This window comes from Podarcis melisellensis, assembly GCF_964234715.1.
Source record: "Podarcis melisellensis genome assembly, chromosome: 16".
NCBI lineage: Eukaryota > Metazoa > Chordata > Lepidosauria > Squamata > Lacertidae > Podarcis > Podarcis melisellensis.
The window spans coordinates 30280902-30308540 of record NC_138533.1 but is presented as its reverse complement, the minus strand read 5'-3'; the positions used below and the strand labels follow the sequence as shown (position 1 = coordinate 30308540).

Genomic DNA, 27639 nt, shown 5'->3' with positions numbered 1-27639 from the left:
CTCTGCCATGTGGCAAGTAACAGTGACCCTTCTGCCAGGATGCTACCATAGGATCTCCATCTCCACTGCTTGTGCATGATGAGCTGCTTATTCATGCTGGTCCCCCACTCTCTCTTTAACGTAAAGGTAAAGGGACCCCTGACCGTTAGGTCCAGTCACGGACGACTCTGGGGTTGCACTCTTATCTCGCTTTATAGGTCGAGAGAGCTGGCGTTTGTCCGCAGACAGCTTCTGGGTCATGTAGCCAGCATGACTACCGTAAGTCGCTTCTGGCGAACCAGAGCAGCACACAGAAACGCCGTTTACCTTCCTGCTGGAGTGGTACCTATTTATCTACTTGCACTTCAGGCCTGCTCATCAGCGTGCTTCAAAGCAGCATAGGCAAGGCCCTCTGCAAGTCATGTGCGGTGCTTTGAAGTCCTGATGGTATTACCTGAGGAAGAGGGAAGATAGAGATCTGGCCAGATCAGTTTCCCTACCCCTGGAAACCCAACAGGAAGGATGCCCTGCAACATTTGATTGCAGACCTGCTCGTTCCTGGGGCTTGAGGGCCTTTGACAAACTCACAACTCCCTTGCCAGACAGATTGCAGATCTTCTAGTTTTAAAGGAATTGGCCTTACATTGTTTGGCCGCTATATAAATAAATGCTTCATAGCAGAAAATAGCACGTTCTGTTAAAATACCCAAAATATTGGCTCGTTGACTGGGATCGCTGTGTTTAGGGAAAAACAAAACAAAACCCTTCAGCTCGTAATGGATTCCGGATTAATTACTCATTTTCTTGTTCTCAATGGCTAGCCGTCAGGAGCTAATTTATTCCTTTTTATTTCTATTATATTAATTTGTTTAAATGCTAAAGTGACTTGCCTTTTTTTTTTAAAAAAAAATCCATATTACTATAATTACTGCTGTGCCTTGTGTGGACATAAGCTGCAATGTAGTGAGTGAAGTGATTCAAGGAAATAAATATAGTGATTAACGTCCCTGCTGGCAGTAAGTAGCAAAAGACTCTTGGCAGCAGGTTAAAGCAAAACAGAGGAAAGGGCAGGTTACAACTGATTATTGGAGTCAGGAAGTTTAGATTATTGGAGCCAGGAAGAAGGGTGTTTGTCTGTCCCACTTGGCAAAAGGCCGCCCTCTATTTGCAACTCTGTAGTTTAGAGAAAAAGCGACTGCTGCCATATTTGCACCATACATTTCAAGCATTATGGTATCCAGTGAAGCAGCTTCCCCTCCAAGGAATTCTGGGACTTGTAGTTTCTTACGGGTGGTGACAGTTGCTAAGAGAACTCTGTACCTACCCACCCACCCAAAGCTGCCCAGAGTGGTTTAACAGCAGAGTATAGCAGAGTATAAACGACTCGAAGAGCAGCTCTGTAGAATATCTTCTTTATTCTATCTACAACTACTATACAACTATATACAGAGCTTAATGAGTTCTAAGCATAAATGAATGCTGCACTACACTGAGTGTCTGCAGCTGCTCTTAGCAGCAACCTTATCTATACACACGATCTCTAACACTCAGTCTCTCTCTCTCTGACACACTGACTGACTGACTGAGGCTGGAGTAGAATAAGTAGAGAGCAGAACACTGCTCCTCCTCTCTGGAGAGTCAGCAGAGATCATCAGGAGATTCTTGGATATGGGAGGGGTGAAATCTCCTCATCGAATCCCACTGCCCCCCAAATCGCCAAAATGCTCCCCTCAGATTCTCACCAGGGATCCAGCCACCTACTGGCAGATCCAGGTTCTGGGATTAAGGTTGATCTGGAAGTCTCGCTCAGCAAACCCATCTGTTGGATGGATGGTTCAGCTGGGATTTCTACAACTGACAATTCCTACAACTCTACAATTCTATGGTTCTGTGAACCCGGTTCCTCCAAATATTGGGCTCTTTGCAAGAAGGAAAGTGATTGGAAAATACACTACAACGTGTGGGATAACTACTCCTTTGACACGTCGTCTAACCTCTCTTCAAATGTGTAAGTGCGAATGTTCATAAAATAGCCAGTGTCATTGAACTGCCCTGCAGACAAATTGGAGTGAATGTTCAATAAACAGGGCATCTAGAACCACCTAAAGCCAGAGTAGGGAACATTTGGGCCTCCAGCTGTTGTTGAACAACAACTCCCATCAGCCTTAGCAAGCATGGCCAATGGGCAGGAATGATGGGAGTTGTAGTTCAACAACCTCCAGAGGGCCATGGGTTCCCCACATCTGGACTATAATGTCCGGCTAAGGAGGAGGCAAGTTCAGCACCGACCTTGCTTATCCTTTTCCCACTAGCCACTCTCAGCCACCCTATGTGGCTATCAAGATGTGTGCTGAGTGGAGCTAATGTGCAGCAAACTGCCCCCCTGGAAATGTACACCTAGACACTGTATCCTATACCCCAAAGCAGGTAAAGGGATGTGGGTGGCACTGTGGTCTAAACCACTGAGCCTCTCAGCTTGCTGATCAGAAGGTCGGCGATTCAAATCTATGTGACGATGGTGAGCTCCCGTTGCTCTGTTCCAGCTCCTGCCAAGCTAGCAGTTTGAAAGCATACCAGTGCAAGTAGATAAATAGGTACCACTCTGGCGGGAAGGTAAACAGCATTGCCATGCACTCTGGTTTCCATCACGGTGTTCTGTTGCGCCAGAAGCAGTTTAGTCCTGCTGGCCACATGACCTGAAAAGCTGTCTGTGGACAAACACCGGCTCCCTTGGCCTGAAAGGTGAGATGAGTCCCGCAACCCCATAGTCGCATTTGACATGACTTAACCATCCAGGGATCCTTTACCTTTTTCTTACCCCAAAGAAGGCCACAAGCAAAATCCCAACCTGGATGCGCCAAAGCTGTTTGGCTCAGCTAAATTTAAAGGAGCCCCTTTCGGAGGTCACTTTGCAGGGAGGAATGTTTTATATCACCAAAGATCTGTTAGTCATCTGGGTCTGTTGGGCTATAGCTGAAGTGCCACTTAAGCACTGGGGAGCTGGGAGATAAAATTCCTGCTGGCACATGCTACCTACCTAAGAATGGCCCTAAAAGGATTGCAGCCTAAAAGCAGATGCCCTTGGGACGTGTGGGAAGCCACAGACAAGTAGCGACAAGGGTACCGGCTATAGATTCCAGGGAACCTTTGGCCCAGCAAATGATGTTGGAGTCACAGCTCCCATTGTCCCTGAGCATGCAGAGTTGGAGTCCAGCAACATCTGGAGGGCTGGAGGTCCCTGACCCTTGACATACCATATTTTTTGCTCTATAGGACACACTTTTTCCCCTCCAAAAATTAAGAGGAAATGTGTGTGCGTCCCATGGAGCGAATGCAGGCTCCTTGGCTTCAGCGATAGCAACGCAAAGCCTCCAAAGCGCAAAGGGAGCGCTCCGTCCACGCTCCGGAGGCTTCACGTTGCTTTTGCTGAAGCCTGGAGAGCGAGAGGGGTCGGTGCGCACCGGAGGCTTCGGGTGAATGCACCTTGAACGCACAGAATGCACCTTGTTTTAGAGGGGGGGGGACAAGAAAAAAATTTCTGCCCCTCTCTGCGCAGCGCCCCTTCAGCAAAGTGGCAGGAGAAATGGAAGGGGCTCCGCTTCTCCTGCCGCTTCGCTGAAGGGGCGCTGAGCAGAGAGGGGGAGATTTTTTTTTCTTGTCCCCCCCCCCCTAAAACAAGGTGCGTCCTATGGTTGTGTGCGTCCTAGAGAGCGAAAAATACGGTAAGTATCAGCTTGGTCCAAACAGTTTTCTTTCCCTATTGGTTCAGGCAGGTTGTAGGGTTGACTGGTTTCCTTGCATACCAATCACAACATTACATAATCTGTCATAATTATTTCTGGTGTCCTCACAGAATATGGATCCTTAAAATAGGCCTACCATATTCACATTGAGGCATAGAATCATTGAACTGTAGAATTGGAAGGGACCGTGAAGGCAGGAATCTTTTGCCCCATGTAGAGCTCAAACCCACAACCCTGAGATTAAGAGTCTCATGGATTACAAACAGCTAGCTATGGCTGAACCACTGAGCCTAGGGCTTGCCGATCAGAAGGTTGGCGGTTTGAATCCCCACGATGGGGTGAGCTCCCGTTGCTCGGTCCCTGCTCCTGCCAAACTAGCAGTTCGAAAGCACGTCAAAGTGCAAGTAGATAAATAGGTACCACTGCGGCAGGAAGGTAAATGGTGTTTCCGTGTGCTGCTCTGATTCGCCTGAAGCGGCGTAGTCATGCTGGCCACATGACCCGGAAGATATCTATGGACAAACGCCGGCTCCCTCGGCCAGTAAAGCGAGATGAGTGCCGCAACCCCAGAGTCGTCCGCAACTGGACTTAATGGTCAGGGGTCTCTTTACCTTTAACTTTGGCTATGGTGCATTTTGCGGGAGGCAGTGGAAGACAGGAGTGCCTGGTGTGCTCTGGTCCATGGGGTCACGAAGAGTTGGACACGACTAAGCAACTAAACAACAACAACATGGTGTATTTAATTGAAAGTGGTAGCACTCACACACTGGAATTCTCTGCCTATCAACAACAGGCAGGTGCCTTCTCTATAGTCTTTTTTTGGTGTTTGCTCGCTTAAAACATTTGCCTTTAGGCAAGCCTATCCAAATATGTACAATGCTGACATGTGTTTAGGTCTGCTTTTTCAGTGGGCATCAACTATTATTATTTTCTGAAGGTTTTCAGTACAGTGGTACCTCGGTTTTGGAACATAATCCGTTCCAGAAGACCATTCGAGTTCTGAAAAACTCAAAATCTGAGGTGCAAAGGGCAGTCTGAAAATTCATTGGAGAAAATTGAAAAAACCCCTCAGTGGAAGCCGTTCGACTTCTGAGGCACCTTCGAAAATGGTAGCATTTGCTTCTGGGTTTTTGGCGTTCGAAAACCGAAACATTTGGCTTCCAAGACGTTCAAAAACCGAGGTTTAGTAGGCAAAAATCGTGAGAATTACTATTTTGCAAATCGAAAATACCTGGCAAGTAATGACTTGATATTAGCTTTGGGGAAATGTGTGGCCTTTTGGAAAGGTTACTTTCTCCCTGGTCTGCCCCTAGGAAGATTTCAGCTGGCATCTCCGATTAAATTTCCAGTTGGCCACTTAGGTCTCAGGTACATAATTCTGCTGAGAGCTTGCTCTCTCTCTCTTTCTTTTGCAGGTTGTGGGTGTCCCTGCAGCATGCTAAGTAAAGAAAAGAGGGATTTAAAAATGGAGAGTTTTCACTTGGGATGCTCATGGGTCTTGCTTAGCATTTATATAGCAATTTTGAGGGAGGGGTGGCGTTATTACTTTGCCATCTCTCCCTCCTCCATCCTGACAGTAACTCTGGGAAGTAGATTATTATTATTGTGCTGTTTTACTGGGGTGGAACCAAGCCTGAGAGAGTGTGACTCTCGCAAGCATCTAATTCTCTTGGTTTCCCTCCCTACTCCAATCTCACTGGAGGCAGTGCGTTTAAAGCGTTTAAAGTGCATTTGCAATCTCGATTCCAAGCAACAGCAAAGAATTAAATGGAGATCTTGGGAGCAAAGTATAGCCCAGGATCTGCAACGAGAAATGTAGATTAGGCGTGTATTTATTTATGTATTTAATAAGGGGTTGGGAGCCAGTTCTGGCCAGTGGGCCAGATCCTTTCTTCTCTACCACTCATGAGTCAAAGGTGACAGGTGGGTGGGGCCAACTTTCAGTCACCTGATGCCGCAATGATGTTCCAGTGCGTGAGTGCTAACACTTTCGATTAATTGCACCATAGCCAAAGGTAAAGGGAAAGGGACCCCTGACCGTTAAGTCCAGTCGTGGCCGACTCTGGGGTTGCAGCGCTCATCTCACTTTATTGGCTGAGGGAGCCGGCGTACAGCTTCTGGGTCATGTGGCCAGCATGACTAAGCCGCTTCAGGCGAACCAGAGCAGCACATGGAAACGCCATTTACCTTCCCGCCGGAGTGGTACCTATTTATCTACTTGCACTTTGATGTGCTTTCGAACTGCTAGGTTGGCAGGAGCAGGGACCGAGCAATGGGAGCTCACCCCGTCATGGGGATTCGAACTGCCGACCTTCTGATTGGCAAGTCCTAGGCTCTGTGGTTTGATGCCTAAGGTGGCGAGCAATAAATAAGGTAAAACAACATGAAACAATCCTATGAAAACACAAGCCAGTTGCCACTGGTGGCTTAGACTGGGGTGGCTAACCTGTGGCCCTCTCCAGAAGTTGTTGAACCACAACTCCTATCACATCAGGCTCCTGGCCACGCTGGCTGGGGCGGATGAGAGCTGGAATCGAACAACTTCTGGAGAACCACAGTTTAGCCACCCCTGGCTCAGGCCTGCAGAAGGCAAACAAGTCAGGGAGCTTGACAAGAAATTTATTGTCTGTCCTAAAAAAGAACAGGACAGAGACAGGCTTACCCAAAGTTGGTCTGCATTACAGCTTCTTGATATTTACACCTTTCAGTCCCCCTGTAAGCTTAGAGAAAACTGATGGGCTTTTCTTTGCTTATATACAGCAGGAATAAACACAGATTTACAGACCTATGCATTCAAATTTATTGCCTTATATGACTGGGATAAATCACACATGCAGATTGAGCATCCCAGTCATGGAATGAGATGCAAATAAACAGGAAGGTCATCAAAAACCGAAGAAGGGAACATCGGAAGCTGCCTTATCCCAAGTCAGTCCATTGTGGCCTATCTAGTTCAGTATTGTCTACACTGATTGGCAGCAGCCCTCCGATGTCTCCCCCTGCCCTACCTGGAGGTGCCAGAACTTGAACCTGTGACCTTCTTCGTGCAAAATAGATGTTGCACCATTAAGAAATGGCCCTTCCCCATAACATTTGGAAGAGGGCGAGGGGAGAGGGAATGAGAGGGGTGGGAATGAATTTCAGAATTCACTACAGTGGTACCTCCAGTTGCGAATGGGATCCGTTCTGGAGGCCCGTTCTCAACCTGAAAAGAACGCAACCCGTGTCTGCGCATGCACAGGTCGCAATTCGCTGCTTCTGCGCATGCGCGTGACGTCATTTTGCGTGTCTGCGCATGCGCGAGCAGAGAAACAGGTTACTTCCAGGTCACCGTGGGACACAACCTGAAAACGCGCAACCTGAAGCAAACGTAACATGAGGTATGACTGTAGTTCTAAGCACCTTCAACCCAGACTTCAGTTTACTGTAGATTCGTTTGCATTGTTTTGTGAATTAATGTTGCCAACTCTTACGTACAGTGGTGCCCCGCAAGACGAATGCCTCGCAAGACGGAAAACCCGCTAGACGAAAGGGTTTTCCGTTTTGGAGGTGCTTCGCAAAATGAATTTCCTATGGGCTTGCTTCACAAGACAAAAATGTCTTGCGAGTTCCTGCGGGGTTTTTTTCCTCCCCCCCTTTCCCCAAGCCGCTAAGCTGCTTATCAGCTGATCCGATAAGCCGCTAAGCCGCTAAGCCGCTTATCAGCTGATCCGCTAAGCCTGCTAAGCCGCTAATAGCGCTGATCCGCTAAGCCTGCTAAGCCGCTAATAGCGCTAATCCGCTAAGCCGCTAATGGGCTTGCTTCGCAAGACGAAAAAACCGCAAGACGAAGAGACTCGCGGAACGGATTCTTTTCGTCTTGCGAGGCACCACTGTACATCCCTCCTTAAGAGCAGAGGTGGGGAATCTTGGCTCCAGGGCCAAATGCAGCCTTCTAGGCCTTTCTGTGTGGCCCTTGGGATTCTCCCCAGACCACACTATTCACCACCACTGCTTTGTAGCCCTCCTGGAGCGGGTTGTTGTTGCTTTGGCCTGCCTGGAAATTGTCCTTGCACTCCAATAACGCCTCTTGCTTGTGTGGGTAGAGGACAGAGAGGGCTGTGCGCAAAAGCTAGCCTATTTTATAAAGGCAACATTTACATGTGTTGCTCCACCTACTTTTGCTCTTGGCCCTGCCCACCATGGTCACGATTGCCCGCAATGGAATGCAGTCGTCAGGATGAAAAAGGTTTTCCACCTCTGGTCAAGGGGCTGAACGCTAGGGCTGGGCGATATATCGATATATTGTGCAAAACTGGTTTGAAGTTCATATCGTGGTATCGGTTTCATCATTTTTGACCTGGCAATATATCACTTATCACGATGTGCAAAAATCACAATGTGGGAAAAACTGTGAAGTCAGTTAGCCAATGACTCTACATCCTTATTTCAGACATTGTGATACAGTGGTACCTTGGTTCTCAAACTTAATCCGTTCCGGAAGTCTGTTCCAAAACCAAAGCGTTCCAAAACCAAGGTGTGCTTTCCCATAGAAAGTAATGCAAAATGGATTAATCTGTTCCAGACTTTTTAAAACAACCCCTAAAACAGCAATTTAACATGAATTTGACTATCTAACAAGACCATTGTCCATGAAATGAAAGCAATAAACAATGTACTACAGTCACACAATCAATCAGTAGGTGAACTGGGTTCCTCACACTCACAAAAAAGAGCCGCAAAAACAACAACGCAAAATAGCAAAAACAGACAGACCTCAGCGTAATACTCAAAACAGAAGCGTAACTCTCAAAATGGAGCATGTTTGGCTTCCGAGAAAAGTTCGCAAACCGAAACACTTACTTCCAGGTTTGCAGTGTTTGGGTTCCGAGTTGTTTGAGTACCAAGGCATTTGAGAACCAAGGTACCACTGTATATCATTATATTGTGATGTTTAGCTAGTGATATATTGCGATGTTGAAAGCCAGGTATCTCCCAGCTCTACTGAACACCTGCGTGGATTCTCACACTTATGCAGTGCTGTTAGCACAGGTAAGACGTCCGCAAACCAATGGTTAAAAGATCAGAAAGGCAGCAGTCCCAAGAAACCTTGGTTTGCTGTTACAAACCATAGTCAGTTGAAACACAGTTTTGGTTTCGCTGTACTGCTTGAACTAGAGTAATATTCTCCACAGCCACTTAGCAACACAGGTTCCCGTGACTCTCTGCTGCCATTTTCTCTTCTTCAAGGCACCCTCTGGAACCTGTCCTCCTACGAGCCCCTCAAAATGGTGATCATTAACCATGGTCTACAGACCCTGACCAACGAAGTGATCATCCCCCATTCCGGTTGGGAGAACGAGCCAAACGAAGACTCGAAGCCTCGAGACGCCGAGTGGACAACCGTCTTCAAGAACACGTCAGGATGTCTGAGGTGAGATTGGTGCGGGGCGATTGCGGCAATTAGGGTGGGGTGAAGAAAGGTGAAGAAAGCAGGAAAGGGGGAATGGTTAGAGATTCACATTTTGCCCAGAATCTGCATAGGAGCAAAAGGGGGATAGTAACGAAACATTTAAAAAGTCTTGGCTCCTGTTACACCTCAGGTTTTCCATTCTACGTGTTCAGAAATGTTGTGTTGATAATCATAGCTGTCAACTTACAGATTTGAAAATAAGGGACCAGCAGCCTTGAAAATAAGGGATCAGCAGCCAAAATAAGGGATTTTGCTTAGCTTGTGCACGTCGGGGCTGCCGTCCTGGCGCGAGGAGTTCCATTGGCCCTTCCCCGCACAAGAGAGAGGGAGGGAGGAAGAGAGACTTTCACCCACGAGCCTGGCATGAGGCAGTTGCGGCGCCGTGATGACCACTGAAGCGCCACCCTTCTGCGTCCCTCCCCGTCCCCTCCTCTTCCTCCTCCCTCAGGCCACCTCCTCAGCCGCCTCCGGCTTCCCCTGGCAGCACAGTGGAAGTCTCGCAAGAGAGGGGCTGCCTGCCCGCCCGCCGCCACCCATCTCCTTATGACGTGCCCCTATGGGGGGAAAGGGAGAGAAGGAGACGCAGCAGCTCGTGCGTGCCCTCTCTCTCACAGCAGAGGACCCCGAGCCACTGCTTCCCTCCCGAGCCAGGCGAGCATGAAACCCGGGAAATTTAAGGGACATCATCAATCCGGGACAGCAGCAGGACATGGTGCTGGGATAAGGGAGTTTCCCGCCAAATAAGGGACGGTTGACAGCTATGGTTGATAATACGGAGTCCTGAACGACCTGGATCCAGGTTTCCCTGTAGCAGCTGCCTGAGCCTTGATACCCCAGCTTGATCACTAAGGTCACCCGAATCTCAAGACTTCCCTCCTCCCCTCCGTGAGTTCTTTACGTAACTTTTTAAACTACGTATTATAAGTCCATCCCATTTCCAATCCTCCATTGTATCCAAAGTCTGTGTAACATTGCAAGAGTTATTTAAAACCTGCCAAAGAGTTCAAGTGTTTACAGTGGTCTTTCAATAATAATGTAAATTTGTCCCATTCTTTGATCCTCCTGGATCCTGAAGACCTGGCAGGTCTTTGCAGCTGTTTCAGACTTCCTTGATTGGCCAGTCATTGTTTCGGACGGCTTTTAAACGTCTTTTATTGTGTGCAGATTGCCCTGCACTGCCCTGATAATTTTAGATAAATACAAGCGTTGTCGTCTTTCCCCCTCCCCCCCCCACTTATAGGGGGTTACATTCCGGGTTCCCGCGCACATAATTGAAATCATGTAAAGTAAGTGAGGAGCATGCTCGGAAAAGCCTCCACACGCCCTTTCTCTCCATCTCTCTCTCTCCTACTCTATCCCCAATCCAGATCAAAATATTTTTCCCCAATCAAAATGGAGGACGTGGCTGCACTTGTCGGCGCATCAGCTGTTACCTGAGGAGGCTGAGCAGCTGAAACAAAGCGCCACTGCACCTCCAGTCTCTTAGGGGCTTCCTCTGCCCTCAATGATGTCCTCTTTGGGTCTCCTCACAAGTCACAGGGACTCTCCAGCTCTCTCCCGCCATTTCTGGGTTTGAATGAAATTATTTGCTTATTTCCCAGCACTGCCCGTATACGCAGTCATGTGTGAGGGTGGTGATTATGCCTGTACTTTTACAAATAAAAGCAGTACATTATTAAATTTCTACTCCTGCCTTCCAGAGAAGCCAGGACAGAATGTGTGCAAAACATTTGCCTGCGTTTTTGAACTCCTGTCTCTCCATATGTGCCGTTTTTAGGTTAGGCCAGTTTCTTATGAATGATGTGTCAGAGCCACAGTGAACAGAGTGGACTTCAGTGCTAGCTAGGGGTATTTTATTTAATTGGGTACCTCATTTATATCCCACTTTTTTTCCCTCCAAGGAGCTCAAGGTGAATTACCTGGCTCTCTCTTTCCTCCTTTAATCTCCACAACAACCCTGTGAGGTAGGTTAGGCCAGGCTCTGACTAGCCCAAGGTTGTGGCCTTGTGGCCAAGTGGAGATTTGAATCCTGGATCAGGATGTTTCATACAGGAATTCACAAAATTCAAATTCCGCAAGCATTAGGAAACAGACCTGTCTTTTCTTTATCTGTAGCATTTCTCTGCACATGCCAGGATAGTGTCTCAGCAAAAAGAGTAAATATTGGCCGACCTCATTTCCAGACTCCCCTTGTGTTTTTAAAATTTTGCCTTCCTGACCAAAAAGCATCCAGTGTGATTCTCTTGTGCTCCCAGAACTCAAATTTAGGCATCTTCTAATAACAGAGACTTCTAAACGCTGCCAGAGCAGTGGTAAATTTGTGATTGATCATCCACGCAAGGGGAAAAAAAGATAAATGTTTATTTTTAGACTTTCTCGAATGGAGATAAGTTTCCAAAAAACACACTTACATCAGCTCAAACGTAATCACGACAGCTGAGGATCACCTCGTGGGTCTTAGGATGGGGCAGAGGCCAGTAGCCTGGTGCTGTCTCCCCCATGCCAAATTTATATTTTGATCAATTGATACTTTAATTTATTCCTTTCGAGTGAAGTGCTCAGTGTGGCTTACAACAAATATTAAAGGGAAACAACACTCAAGAGAATAAGGCATCAATTGCAGCCCCCTTACTTGAGAGTAAACCCTGTTGGATCCATTTGGACTTCCTTCTAAGCACACTTGGTAAAAGAAGTTGGAACAGCTGATAAAAGCTTGTTCTCCTATGTGTCCCTTCCCTTATATCAGGAATAGGGAACCTCTGGCCCTCCCGATGTTCTTGAACTAAAATTCCCATTATTCCTGGTCATTGGCCATGCTGGCTGAGACTGATGGGAGTTGGGCCCCATTCCACACCGTAAATTTAAAGCAGTATCAAACCACTTTAACAGTTGTGGTTTCCCCAAAAGAATCCTGTTGAGGGTGCTGAGAGTTGCGTGGCAAGTTTCCTCCCCCAGATGAAATGAAGACACAGACACATTGTTTTAAGGTTAATGGGCGTGAAGGCCACAACTTTATTGATTACGGAATTGAAGGTATTGGCCTTAGGCATTGGCTTCTATCGACTACCCGGCATGGTGACCGGGAGGGGTTGAACACAAACCGCAGGAGTCCTGTTGAAGTACGCCAACTAGGATCCCACGGGTGTCACCGCTCGGGGGCGTGCCGGAGGCCCTACCTCTCCAGGCTTCGGACAAGGCCACGCCCCCCCTGGGGTCTACCGGACTACCCCTTCTCATTGGGGGAAGGTGATGGCGCTCCCTTCCCCCCCTCCTTTTTCCTATAATTTGCCCCAAGCCAATGCCTAACTGCCAATACTGAGAAAGTTGTGACGATTGCTACGAGGTAGGAGAAAAAACCAAAAGGCAGGAAGTGCGCCAAATTGGAAAAATTCCTACTAGGCCCCTTGCGGCGACCAACCGAAGTCCATAGCAAGGCCAATTCTAGCTAAACCTAAGGGTGGGTGGGATGGGAAAACCGCTCAGCTGCTGGGGTGAGGGGAAAGGAGGGCGGTCCCTGGGCGTGCCTGGCCTTAAATAGCCCAGGCCGCGCCTCCCCTCGCCCGCCGATTGGCGGGCTGGGTTGCAGGCACGCCCAGGGATTCCCCAGTTCTCGCGGGGGCGGGGGAAGCCCCCGCGAGTTTGGGAGGTCCTGCCCGCAACACCCTCTCCTCTGCAGGCACGGAAAGGGCTTTGTTCGGAGACGCCTCTTCCCCTCACAGAGCTACAGTTCCTAGAGTTCTTTGTGAAGAGGAATCTAGAATCATAGAATCATAGAGTTGGAAGAGACCACAAGGGCCATCGAGTCCAACCCCCTGCCAAGCAGGAAACACCATCAGAGCACTCCTGACATATGGTTGTCAAGCCTCTGCTTAAAGACCTCCAAAGAAGGAGACTCCACCACACTCCTTGGCAGCAAATTCCACTGTTGAACAGCTCTTACTGTCAGGAAGTTCTTCCTAATGTTTAGGTGGAATCTTCTTTCTTGTAGTTTGGATCCATTGCTCCGTGTCCGCTTCTCTGGAGCAGCAGAAAACAACCTTTCTCCCTCCTCTATGTGACATCCTTTTATATATTTGAACATGGCTATCATATCACCCCTTAACCTCCAGGCTAAACATGCCTAAGCCGCTTCTGGCGAACCAGAGCAGCACACTATTGTTAAACCACTCTGGGAATTGTAGCAGTAGGAGAGGGAACAAGGGGTCTCCTCACGACTTACAGCACCCTTGACAAACTACGGCTTCCCAAAACCCCTCTTCCCAGGGAACACTGGGAGCTGTAGCCCCGGGAGGGGAACAGCGCCCTTACCAAACTACCGTTCCCGAGATTCTTTGGGGAAGTCGTGCCTGTTTAAAGTGGTATGATACTGTTTGAAATGACTTGTTGGAGTCCAACACCATCTGAAGGGCCCGTGTCTTAAGTATTCTGTAGATAGCCTTGAAGATGGAACGTTTAGCAAGTTAGGGGAAGAATAATTTTTGGCCTCATGTGGAATAATAATAGTAATAATAATAATAATAATAATAATAATAATTATTATTATTATTATTATTTATTTATACCCCACCCGTCTGGCTGGGTTTCCTCAGGCACTGTAGGTGACTCCCAACAGAATATTAATAATAATTTAAAAAGTGATAAGACATCAAACATTAAAAAATTCCCTAAAGAGGGCTGCCTTCAGATGTCTTCTAAAAGTCAGATTGTAGTTTATCTCGACATCTGATGAGAGGGTGTTCCACAGGGCGGGTGTCACTACCAAGAAGGCCCTTTGCCTAGTTCCCTGTAACCTCACTTCTTGCAAGGAGGGAACCGCCAGAAGGCCCTCGGAGCTGGCCCTCAGTGCTGACCGATGGGGGTGGAGATACTCCTTCAGGTATACTGGGCCGAGGCCGTTTAGGGCTTTAAAGGTCAGCACCAACACATTGAACTGTGCTTGGAAACGTACTAGGAGCCAATGTAGGTCTTTCAGTAGCGGTGTTATATGGTCTCGGCGGCTACTCCCAGTCACCAGTCTAGCTGGAAGCTTTCTCATTGCTGCTTGATGCCCATTGGGACTCAGAGAGCAGAAGCCTGGAAGACCAACAGTAGGTGGCGCAAGAGCCAATGAGCAACAGAACTGGCCACTGATTGATTGTAAAGGAAAAGGCAGGCAGGTGGATATTGGCTGAGGACAGGCTAAGGTTGGTGGTCCAGCCTCCACTCAGTTTTCTAATGCAGATATGGCAATGGGCTGTCTACGCTTTTGTGATGTCAAGGATCGGTGCCTGCGAAGCTTTAAATGCCTCCCTTAATACTGGCTAAAAAGAACTTGCATTGCCAACAAAGTATCCTATTTGGTAATATAAGATAAATAGAAAATCCTTGGAAGTAACAAATAGGCTTAGGGGTAGAATAAGGATACGTGGTAGTAATTAGAATATTAATAAGGAGAAGGGGTTAGTAAATGAAAGGAGTTAATATTATTAGAAATATGAACTTGGAGAACCGTTATAAAGGTTATATAATGAAATTCAGTTAGAGGGGATTTGAGGAAGTCAGTCATCAATGAGATGAAAGTTGGATATTTGAAGAGCTATTCTTTTCTTCTTGTGTGTTTAGTTTATTGTAGTGTGGTGTGATTTTTTTGTTGTTGTGTATTTTATTATGTTATTTTTGTGATAAATGTTGAAAAGCAATAAATTTTGGATTGGGGGACAACAACAACAACAAAGTGTCCTATTTGGGGCATCGCATCACTGCAGGTCACACCTTCCTAAACAGAGAAGTTGCTAGCACAGCAAGTCTTTTTTGAGATTTAGAGTTTGTGCATCCACGATATCATGGGCGCATCACTCCAAGGCAAAGAAATGTTAGCCCGGAGACAGCTCGGAGGCTTGCTGGTACCTCGAGATGATTTATGCAGCAGCTATTTCTTGCTACGGCACATAAATAGAACAGCACCATTCGCCTGCAAGCCAGCTGCTTCTTGCATCCATTGGCAGTTTGTTTGAATGGGTGGGTTAACAGTAGAGCCAGCCCTGGGAGATGGTGTGTTGTTGGGAATGTCCACAGGTGAGCAAGATTTCTCCAAGCAGCTGGTGAGATCTGGGAGAATTAGGTTTTTAGCATTTCCGGGGCCTGGGAAGCTTTTGCCGTAAAGCAAAAGGCCATAAAAAGGCAAAGTGTTGTCGGTTGTTGTTGTTTCTGGCCGTGCTTTGAAATCGTTTGGTTTTTATGGCGAGGGCGAATAAGTTCGTTCAAAGCTAATAAAAGGAGCTGCGGAGCGCCTTGAGGAGCGCTGGAGTGCTCTTCAGACCCGTTGCTGCTGATTAATGCGGACCTCCAGAATGTTTCCTTCATTTCCATTCCTTGGGCTTGCGGTCTCTGCATTGCACTTTTCTGTTCCCCGGAGAGCCACTTTCTAAATGCAGAAAGTAATGAAAAGTGGTGTGAGAGGCCTCATTACTGAAATGATCATTGGTCCCGGAAGAGAGACGGGGCCTTTTGAGTAGGGTCCAGGCGCGGCCGTTTATTTATTTATTTATTTGTTATTATTTTTTATTAACACCCCCCTCCCTCCCTCCATCCCTCCTTCCCTTATCACCACAATGCAAGACCTTATTAGATGTGGCAGGGCGAAAAGGTTTATGGGAAAGGAAACTAGATTCCCCCGGACGCTGCAGAAATATTAAGCTGATCATTAATAGGTTGGCTTAATCTACTCTGCGGTGTTTCTTTCCCTGCCCTCCCGTCAACAGGGAACCTCTGTGGTTATGGTCTAAACAAAGAATTTCCCTTCTGCGGCAAGCAATCTTTGGCTTTCTTTTCGGAAGACCACCCACCCCCACCCCAAGACACAAAAGGGATGTTCAGCAGAATTTCCTCTTCTGTTAACGTGGGGCTTTGGGGGGTTGTTGCAACCACAGAGGTCTTCGGTTTCTTGAATTTGATGTGGAGGTCTAGTGTGAGGAATAAAACGTTGCTTTCAAATACATATACTTGCCGCTGTATAAAGGTAAAGGGACCCCTGACCATTAGGTCCAGTCGTGGCCGACTCTGGGGTTGCGGTGCTCATCTCGCTTTATTGGCCAAGGGAGCCGGTGTACAGCTTCTGGGTCATGTGGCCAGCATGACTAAGTCACTTCTGGTGAACCAGAGCAGTGCATAGAAACACCATTTACCTTCCCGCCGGAGCGGTGCCTATTTATCTACTTGCACTTTGACGTGCTTTCGAACTGCTAGGTTGGCAGGAGCAGGGACCGAGCAACGGGAGCTCATCCCGTTGCAGGGATTCAAACCGCTGACCTTCTGATCGACAAGTCCTAGGCTCAGTGGTTTAACCCACAGCGCCACCTGCGTCCCACTTGGCACTGAATGTGGAGCTGCAAATCTAGGCAGGTTTGCATATTGTCTCTTAAGGATTGGAAAGAAGCCTCATGTTTGTCCAGAGAATGAATTGGGCCATTTGAATATTCCAGGGGTGAGGGACTTCAAGGCCTTGGGCCGAATGCGGACCTCCAGACCTCTCTCTGTGGCCCTCGGGCTGCCACACCTTCACCAGCTCTGCTCTGTGGTTTTGTAGGTTCACTCACAGCAGTGGGCAAGGTGTGAAGGAGCGTCTCCACCCCCATTGTTCTTCCCGGACACTGAACTCCAGCTCCGAGGGCCTTCTGGCAGTTCCCTTACTGCAAGAAGTGAGGTTACAGGGAACCAGGCAGAGGGCCTTCTCGGTGGTGGCACCCACCCTGTGGAAGGCCCACCCTGTGGAAGGCCCTCCCGTCAGATGTCAAGGAAACAAACAACTATCTGACTTTTAGAAGACATCTGAAGGCAGCCCTGTTTAGGGAAGCTTTTAATGTTTGATGTTTTATCATGTCTTTGATACAGTGGTATCTTGGGTTAAGTACTTTAGAGGTCCGTTCTTAACCTGAAACTGTTCTTAACCTGAAGCACCACTTTAGCTATTGGGGTCTCCTGCTGCTGCCGCACCACCGGAGCACGATTTCGGAGTGTGTAACCTGAAGCGTATGTAACCTGAAGCATATGTAACCCTAAGTACCTCTGTATTCTGTTGGGACTCACCCAGAGTGTCTGGGGAAACCCAGCCAGATGGGCGGTGTATAAATAAATTATGATGATGATGACGACGACACAACACTGAATGTCATTGGACAACGTTGCTTCTCCTCCACCCTTTCTGCAAATGCACCATTCTGTTCCCCTATGATTCCCCCATAAAAACAGCAGAAAGAACTGCACGCTCATATACCACCCCAAATTTCATCGCTTCCTTCCCACAATTTTCTGAGTTAAGAGAGCTGCAAATGGATTCCCCCACCCCACCCCCCTGAAATCAAATAGCACAGAAATGAGCACGAAACAGATTCAATTACTTTTGTGGAAGCGGCTTTCACTTTGTGTGAAAGCTCAGATACGATGTGAAAATGAACAGTTAGGGAAATGTCGGAGAAATGGAACAGACTGCCACGCGAATGCAGCCCTTGTTCCTACGAGTGAATGGGCTCTTCCCCATCTCTGGGTTCACCTGAATTCAATCGGCTGGGCCTCATTCCACCTTTCTGCAAAATGGGAACAGTTTCTCCATTGCCTCATGCTTTGGTTTGCAAACACAGGCTGCTGTTGCCTGCGAGGGCTTGAGATTGTTAAGTCTGTTGATGCTGATGGCGGCCTGGTGCGATAAATAAACCGCTCTGTCTGCTGTGCGACACAAAGCCTGCCACCAGCATGGCGAACACCAACAGAGAATAAATTTTGCAGCCATCTGTCTGGCTGGCTTGCGTGTTAAGTTTCCCTTTTTACCATTTCTGGCATGGAGGTTAGACCCAGGGATCCAATCTTTGATGAATGACACTAACTTCAAATTACAGAGCATGCTCCACCTTTTTTTTAAAAAAAAACCAAAACCTGACATGTTTTGATTTGTTCCTTTTCTCCTCCTTGATTTCTCTCCCACTGGAAGGATGCAATCTCAATGGAGAGGGGCTGCATTAATTTTATTGCACCAGGGAAGGTGTTTGGAGGGGAAGGGAGAGAGAAGAATAGGTCTGATTGTTCAGAATTGCGGAATTTTAAAATAACTTGGATCTCGGCAGTGCCAGCTCGCAGCACGTCTGTTCCACAATCACAGATACTTTTCATTTCAAATTATTATTATTTTATTTCAGTTGCAGTGTTAACGAAATTTGCCCAACAAGTCGTGGCACGTGGGCAGGGGCTGTCAAACTCCTTGCAGTGCTGTGCAAATTAGCTGGATGTGCGCTCGCTCTCTCTCTCTCTCTTAGCTAGGGCAAAAGGACCCAAGCTACACAGGATCTTAAATGTATGAATATATTTCTTTATCTGATCCGGGTAAGAGCAGTGGCACAAAGGGAGGCGGTTTAAAACTGCAGTCCCAACAAAAACGGCGAGTGTTTGCCCCTGAAGGTAATCTCCCACTTGCTTTGTATTCATTTATTGCAGCCTTTCTCAACTTGTGGGTCCCCAGATGTTGTTGGACTACAACTCCCAACACCCCTAGCTAGCAAGGCCAGAGCTCAGGGATGATGGGAGTTGCAGTCCAACAACATCTGGGGACCCACAGGTTGAGAACCGCTGATTTATTGTCTTGGGCCCCATGTGTGCTTTGATACCCTGGGAAGAGGGATTGTGATTGTTAAACCAGTCTGGGAATTGTAGTTCTGAGAGGGGAATAGGGGGTCTCCTAACAACTCGCAGCACCTTTAACAAACTACACTTCCCAGGATTCTTTGCGGGGCGGCACAACTGTTTGGAAGTTGTATCATAGTGCTTTAAATATATAGAGAATTCCAGATCGCTCCTTATTTTTGAGTCAGCCTCCTCATTTCACACCCTCTTGGATACATGAATGGATCAGAATGCTGATATATGGATTAAGCTGCATAATCAATTGAGAAAACTGCGCATGGATCTGTACTTATAAGGAGGTCTAAGGGCTGCCTCTCTTTCCTTTCCTTTCCTTTCCTTTTCCTTCCTTCCTTCCTTCCTTCCTTCCTTCCTTCCTTCCTTCCTTCCTTCCTTCCTTCCTTCCTTCCTTCCTTCCTTCCTTCCTTCCTTCCTTCCTTCCTTCTTTCTTTCTTTCTTTCTTTCTTTCTTTCTTTCTTTCTTTCTTTCTTTCTTTCTCCTTTTAAATTTTTTAAGTTGCCTAAAGCAGCTTTGTGGCCGTGTGACAAAAAATCCCTTTTTAAATGCTTCCGGGAAGTGACTGTAGATAACACATCATGTGGTCTCTTCCTGGGGAATTGTATGGAGGGGTGAGTGGAATGCCCCCACACCCGTGTCCTTATGGAAATTCCTTTAAAAGTTCCAAGAATTCTTTGAGGGAAGCCATGACTTGTTAAAGTTGTATCACTGAGCTTTACATATATTGTGTGGGTGTGACCTAAACCCTATGTTTTTAATGTTTGAGGGCAGAAGTCTTCTCAGTGTAAAACAAGACTCAGCATCCTTAACAAAAGCCAGTAAAATTAAAAGATGCAACCAACCCGAAACAGAATTACCCGAACGCAGGTTAAAAACACCCATCACTGGACTCATCTCTGCCTCTTGGCCTTCCTCATCCCAGTATCCTGTTTCAGCTTCTTCCTCTGATTCTGAACCGCTCTCTGCCACACATTCTCCCAGCTCACTAAGCCCTGTTGCCCCTTCAGCTTCTGACATCTCCGCCCAGTCTTCTGGACCCTCCAAGTATCCCTATTTTCCAGGGACGTCCCTGATTTAGAGAAGCCATCCTGGTTTCTGATTTGATCCTGGAATGTCCCACTTTTCCTTAGGATGTTCCTATTTTCATTGGAGAAATGTTGGAGGGTATGGCAAGATATCCCTGTTTTCATTGGAGAAATGTTGGGGAGTATGGAGTTATCTGACCCCCCGAGCCGTCTGAAGGCAATCCTGTATAGGGAAGTTTTATGTTTTATTATGTTTTTTATATCTGTTGGAAGCTGCCCAGAGTGACTGGGGCAACCCAGTAAGATGTGTGGGGTATAAATAGTAAAATTATCATTATGGAATGGGGCGTCCTTATTTTCATCAGAGAAATGATGGAGGGTTAGGCTCCTCTCTATTTTCTGCCTTTGACCTGAGCCTTCTCCCCTTGGTGGTTGCCCAGTTGGTTTGTCCCACCATTCTTCTGCATCGAACCAGTCCGTGGCACCTACCTGGAGATGCTGGGGCCTGAGCCCGGGACCTTCTGCACACAAAGCAGGTGTTTTTCCAATGAGTGACGGCACTCTCTGGCAGAAGGCTTCTGTACCGACCTGAGACAACAGCTCCCATTGTGTTCTTCTGTGCCTTTATCAGACATAACTTTGCCCTGCCATCAAGTGCCTCTGTTGCGGTCAGCTTCATCCGTGTGCCTCAGGCTGTGTGCCAGGACAGAAAATGTGCTTTGCCTGCTAGGGTCCCGGGTTCGATCCTTGCTCTGTCAAGGATCCCAAGTAGCAGGACTTGTGGGGAGGGATTCACCCTGAGACCACGGAGCATCAGAGGAAACTGTGATAATGTCTCGGTGTCAGTGCTGAAGCAGAAGGTGGGAGTCTAGAGGGATGGGGTGGAATATAACTGTCAAAATGAGCGAGCCACGGTCCCTGCTCGCCTATTAATCATGATTAATGTACAGCATTTCTCCAAAGAAAAGTGTTTGGGAATTAGAGCCTTCAGAATGAATTACTCTGTAAGCTTTCTCCCTCTCTCTCTGCCCCCATCTTTCAGGCGTGATAATAGCACACGGTAACAGCCGCAACATATATCCTCTGCCGCCTCCTCCTTTGCAAATCCTCCCCCTGGTGCGAGGCAGGGGCTGGTCTCCAGACTGACAGGGGGAGGACGGGAGTGAAGCAATAAATCTTCGATTTTGAGGCAGAGAGCTGGCTGGGTGAGCGTCTCCCGATTTAGCTTGTCTGGTGAAGAGGAAAGGCATAGCCTGTGTGTTTGTGCGCTTCTTCAAACTTTGCCAGGAGAAATCGCGGGTTTATATTCCTGCTTCAAAGCAAAGGCAGATCAGGGAGAAAAGTCCTCAGAGTGCCGAGGGCTTTATTTAAACGGCATGAAAATTTAAACAGGTTAAAATGAAGGGTGTGCGGAAGCTTTTTTTCAGCCAGGGGCCGCATTCCTTGCTGAGGGCCGCATAGTAGGTCAAGAGCTGCTCAGACGCCGGCCAAATTTCAGGGCCAAAATCTGAGACTTGGAGGCAGTCCCTGGTGATGTCACAGAGGGGAGGCCCAAATGATGTCATTATTATGATATCATTATGTTTTAATATGTGTTGGAAACTGCCCAGAGTGGCTGGGGCAACCCAGCCAGATGGGCAGGGTATTATTATTATTATTATTATTATTATTATTATTATTATTCACAACACATGAAACATTAGCCGCAGTCTCTGAGAGTATGTCATTCAAATGAAAAAGATGAAGTCTAACAAATGAGCAAATGTGTCACTAGCTGGAAATTAAGGTAGAAACTTTAGCTAAAGGGTGTATTCCCAGGTCCACCTGAAATGAAGGGATCATCAGTGGTGGACCTATGTTTTGGGAGGCCTGCAGCCTGAACTGTTATGAAGAGCCAGCAGTGAAGTCTGTGGGACCACTGTTATCTTCTTCAGTGGGGTTGTTTACAACAACCTTTACAACATCTGTGCTGTTGTTGTTTAGTCGTTTAGTCCAACTCTTTGTGACCCCATGGACCAGAGCACGCCAGGCACGCCTGTCTTCCACGGCCTCCTGCAGTTTGGTCAAACTCATGTTGGTAGCTTTGAGAACACTGTCCAACAACCATCTCCCCCTCTGTCGTCCCCTTCTCCTTGTGCCCTCCATCTGTCCCATCTGTGCTATTGACTCTCAAACTTCGGGATTGTTGAAATACTTACAACAAAATATTAATCAATGTGAGTCATGCAACTCAGCTTGTGTTTGCTAGATCCATTTTTAAGAATCAATGTGGGCTAAAGTCGCTTTGGGGGCCCCTCTGGAATTAGAGCCCCTGAAGCTTAATTGAGAGCCAGTGTGGTGTAGTGGTTAAGAGCGGTAGTCACATAATCTGGGGAACCGGGTTCGCGTCTCTGCTCCTCCACATGCAACTGCTGGGTGACTTTGGGCCAGTCACACTTCCTTGAAGTCTCTCAGCCCCACTCACCTCACAGAGTGTTTGTTGTGGGGGAGGAAGGGAAAGGAGAATGTTAGCCGCTTTGAGACTCCTTAAAGGGAGTGAAAGGCGGGATATCAAATCCAAACTCCTCCTCCTCCTCCTCTTCTTCTTTTTCTTCTTCATTAGTTTTATAGCAGACTGGCCCCTTGGGATCCTTCCTTCTCATCTGTTTAGGGAGCCTGGGTAGGGAAGGTGTTCTTGCCCACCTGGAGATTCAATCTCTCTCCGTTGCCACCTGGGGGTTTGTGTGGCAGGCAAACATGCAGACCTCAGGTCAACCTTGAGGGTCTGACAATCAGGCTGGGAAACCTTGTGGTCCGGGGCAGATAGAATCATAGAATCATAAAATTATATTCTTGGAAGGATCAATTCTGTGTCCAGGGTAGCTGTCTACCAGCTCCATCCAGACCTTACCTGCCCTCAGACTGTCTCGCCAGAGTGGTGCATGCTCTGGTTATCTCCTGCTTGGACTACTGCAATGCGCTCTACGCGGGGCTACCTTTGAAACTGACCCAGAAACTACAATTAATACAGAAAGCGGCAGCTAGACTAGTGACTGGGAGTGGCCGCCGAGACCACATAACACTGGTCCTGTATACCTGAAGGAAAGTCTCCACCCCCACTGAGGTCCAGCTCCAAGGGCCTTCTGGCTGTTCCCTCCCTGTGAGAAGTGAGACTACAGGGAACCAGACAGAGGGCCTTCTTGGTGGTGACACCCACCCTGTGGAACGCCCTCCCATCAGATGTCAAGTAATAAACAATTATCTGACTTTTAGAAGGCATCTGAAAGCAGCCCTGTTTAGGGAATTTTAAATGTTTGATTTTTTTAAATATTCTGTTGGGAGCCGCCCAGAGTGTTTGGGGAGACCCAGCCAAATGGGCGGGGTATAAATAAATTGTTGTTGTTGTTATCTAGTGCAACCAATACGCAGCTGTCCCATACGGGGATCGAACTTGCAACCTTGGAGTTATCAACACCAGGCTCTAACCAACTGAGCTATGCGGGCCTCTCTATTTAGCCCTTGGGACCTTTCCCTAAGCCTCACCTCTCACTGATCCTGCTCCATGTGTGCTTTCTTATAAGTGTCCTAAGAGAGTCGCCTCTTTTTTGATGGAGAGTTGTTGTGCATGGGAGCCTCTTGACAGAATGCAGCCTGCTGGCCAAAGTTCCCCATCTGCCGCTCTGCCACTTTTGCCTCTGGCTGCACCATCCCTGACACGCACACCACAAAGATTGTCCCATGAGAGGCTATGTGCTTTGCAGGAGAAAACATATATACCCCCCAAGCCTGCAGCAGAGGATGGCGGTGGGGAGGGGTGTGTTTTTCCCCACTGAGCAACGCAGGTTGAATTAGCCAGTGCTTCTCAGGATCTGCAATAAAGGAGGCTGAGCTGGAGGAGATACTTAATTAGCTCCCAGATCCTGGATGGGATCAGGGCATATGGCTTTCCCCAGGCTTATATCATGAGCAAGGGAGTGTAATTCCTGCCACTGTTGGAATCGTTCAAGTTCAGGCTGACGGCGCCTGATGTTTAGCTTGTAATAGCGATGCATTATGCATTGCCTTTTTTTAACTGCAGAGTCACAGCCTGAGCCCACGTGCCCCTTTTACGCTGCACAACCTGACTCCAAAATGCAGATTAAAAAGCCGCCCTGCAGCTCGTCACCTTCTGGCGTCCCCTCGGAAGCGAAGGCCAGCCCCTTACCTCTTGATCTCCAAAGGCAAATGGCCCGCTGGCAAGGGCCTCTGCCCCAGGATTTCATTTTTAAAAAAACACAAACCTGAATGGTGTCCTTCGTTGCTCCCCAGTTGTCTCACCTCTGGCAAAGGACCGTGTCTTTAACACTTTTATCTGCTTCCAGTCTTGCGGCTTGCATTTGCATGTGGCGATTCAGTATGGAGCTCATGCACCTCAGTGTTTTCATGGCATAAGTAAAGCAATGTCACAGTTTATGGAAAGCACAGGCAGGGAGAAGGCTCTTGCACTCGAGTTTCCCACAGGCATCTGGTGGACTCAGTCCAGTATATCTGAAGGAGCGTCTCCACCCCCCATCGTTCAGCCCGGACACTGAGGTCCACTTCCGAGGGCCTTCTGGCTGTTACCTCTCTGTGAGAAGTGAGGCTACAGGGAACCAGACAGAGGGCCTTCTTGGTAGTGACACCCGCCATGTAGAATGCCCTCCCATCCGATGTCAAGGAAATAAACAACTATCTGACTTTTAGAAGACATCTGAAGGCAGCCCTCTTTAGGGAAGCTTTTGATGTTTAACCGACTACTGTATTTTAATACTTTGTTGGAAGCCGCCCAGACTAATAATAATAATAATAATAATAATAATAATAATAATAATAATTGTGCCCCACACATCTGGCTGGGTTTCCCCAGCCGCTCTGGGCAGCTTCCAACAAAGAATAAAAATGTTAAGTTGTGGGTGAACATATCAGACAACACGGCGATTCTTCAAACAGCTCTTGTTTATTCACAGGCTAGGACAGAACTGAACTGAAGGGTTCAGTCAGCCTGCTTATATAGAGTTTCAATACAATGTAACTGTAACAATTTTCTAAAACTATCCAATCACTGAACGTCACTTTTGATCCCTTATTTGCATAACTATCTACAGTATCCCCCTGCTGGCCCAGGGTGAGAACTTCAGTACATAACAAAAAAATACATTAAAATGTCACACATTAAAAACTTCCCTGAACACGGCTGCCTTCAGATGTCTTCTAAATGTCAGGTAGTTGTTGATCTCTCTGACATCTGATGGGAGGGCATTCCACAGGGCAGGCGCCACTACTGAGAAGGCCCTCTGCCTTAGATCCTCTTCACATGTACTACTGGCAAGCCACGTGTTCCAAGACATTTTTGGACCTCAAAATGGTACCACTCCACCAGGGAAGGAGGAGTGAGTGAAGATGTGCATTGGGAACAAGGATGGAGGAGACCAGCAGCCCCGCCAATTCACCAAGAGGGGCGATGAGTGGGGTGTGCTGAGGGGGCAACAGATGTGACCTCCAAGGAGTACACCACTGCAGCCATCACTGCTACTGTGGCAGCTGCAGCAGTAGACAAAGTATTCCTTGTAGGCCAGGTCTGCCTCCCCTATGGATTCTGCCACCTGAGGCAGATGTCTCACCTTGCCTCATGGTGAGGGCTGTCCCTCTCCCTCAGACCTACCTGGAAATGCCGGAGATTGAGGCATTCTGCATTCAAAGCAGATGTTCTTCCATTGAGCTATGGCCTTTGCAGTGCTAGATAGAGTTTGTGGATCTGTCTGTCTGTCTATTTCTCTAGCTCTCTGTCTTGGCAGCTGTGCCCATGTTCCACCAGACAACTCAAAATTTCTGCTGCTTCTCTTCACATTGTTTCAAATGCACTCAGCATCTCAAGCTGCCTATCCGCACAGAATAATAATTTTAAAGTTGAGCAGGCGCCAGCTCTCTCTCTCCCTTGCGCAGCAGGCCTCTGAACCGCTCAGCATGACAGTAGCGAGAAGCAAAATTCCTGCAGAAAGGTCGCCTTTAAGGTGACCTGCAAATGTCTTTAAAGCTTTTTTTTTTTAAAGTAGCTGCATGCAGTTTTATCTGCTGAATTGTCTCCAATGACAGGGAGGCAGCTGCAAGTCAGCTTAGCAAATCTGCAGAGCATGGGTGTGTGTGTCTTTGCAAGGGGAGGCCTGTATCTGTGTGCAGAAAAATCTGAGGATTTGGAGGGTGTGAAATTCATTTTCTTTAGGCCGTGGAAGGTGCTTTTTCATTCCTATCTCCTTTTCTTTTGCCCAAACACGTTGCCATCATCACCTTGTAGAGATGGGCTAATCTTTCTATTTTGGTTTCTTTCAGTTCCTTGTTTTTCCAATCTTGCATTCCATTCCTCATGTTTCCACACTGCTCCATGCTTTAAAGCAGGCATGGCCATACTTGGCCCTCCAGCTGTTTTGGGACTACAACTCCCATTACCCCTAGCTAACAGGACCAGTGGTCAGGGATGATGGGGATCGTAGTCCTGAAACAGCTGGAGGGCCAAGTTTCGCCACACCTGCTTTAAACCAACCAGCCATCATGAAAATTCACGAGCCTTTCAGTGCAGAATTCTAATAAATTTGAGTCCCATTATCTGCCCGCTCACTATCTGAAAATTCACCTATCTGCATGTAAAGAATTATGCCCAAACCTTGTTATATGCTCCACAGATTCACTTATCCAAACATCCAACTTCCTTGTCAGTTTGTGCTCTGCTGGTTAGTGGCGGCCATTTTCAGGCAGATAGGTGGAGGGGGTGATACCTGACAAATCAGGGAGCAGGAGAGATCAGTGTTTCCCCTTGTCCTTCTTTTGCTGATTGGTTGCAGCCATTTCAGGAAGAAACCACTGAAAAGGAGGGGGGGAGATTGGACAAATCCCACATTAGAAATATTTCCATAGGGGGAAATGGAAACACTGGACTCATTATGTGAACAAAAGGTTTCCATGGAACACTTTGTGTTTGGTTATCAGGACCTGCGTACATACACATTTTTGCATGCCGTTCAGCCTGACATCCACCATTTTGCAAGCAATCTCTCCCAATATAATTCATTCCTCATGCCTACTTTACCTTGGTGTGTGGATTTTTGCATGTGTTATTTGACTTACTCGGCTGGAGATCTGCACTCTAAAATTAGGAGAAACGCGAATTTCGAAGGACGACCCTTATCAGTTCACGTATTGTTTCAGAAAGTGTGGATTCGGTGTATCAACCATTCAATGCAAACTGAATTTGATTTCTTCCTCACCCACATTCCATTGTGGCTGTCTAATGTCCTGTGCACACCCAGAGTTCCCTGGGGAAAGGGATTGATTGTTAAACCGCTCTGGGAATTGTAGCTCTGTGAGGGGAATGGGTGTCTCCTAACAACTCACAGAACAATGAGCAGAATATAGTTCCCAGGATTCTTGGGAGTGGGGAGTCATGACGGTCTAAAATGGTATAACACTGCTCTAAATGTATGGCACTGATGTGGCCTAGACCACTGGCTTCACTTCCCATCCTTTGAGATGGTCTCACCTAATGTCATAGCCCCCTCTGCTGTTGACCTGTACTCTGCTGCCTTCTCGTTTTTATTATCATTAAACAAACATCACATACAAAAAACAAAACAGAAAACATTTGATATTTCTAGACTTAAGATAGTTATTACAATGTACATTATCAAATTGTCAAGAGATCTAGAATAAATGTGAATTATATAAAAGAAATAAAAAGAGAAAAAAGAAGAAAAGAAAAAGAAAAATGCACGACGACAAAACCAGAAAA

The 27639-nt window shown here is 47.3% G+C and overlaps 1 protein-coding gene across 13 annotated transcripts in view; it reads left to right on the top strand.

Moving 5' to 3' along the window:
• ARVCF (ARVCF delta catenin family member) overlaps positions 1 to 27639 on the top strand; it is a 601392-nt gene that overhangs the window by 473001 nt on the left and 100752 nt on the right. For all 13 annotated transcript variants that reach the window (XM_081893277.1, XM_081893282.1, XM_081893281.1 and 10 more), the window contains one exon: positions 8952 to 9135. In XM_081893277.1, coding sequence (XP_081749403.1) covers positions 8952 to 9135 — 184 coding nt within the window. The remainder of the gene's footprint in view (positions 1 to 8951; positions 9136 to 27639) is intronic.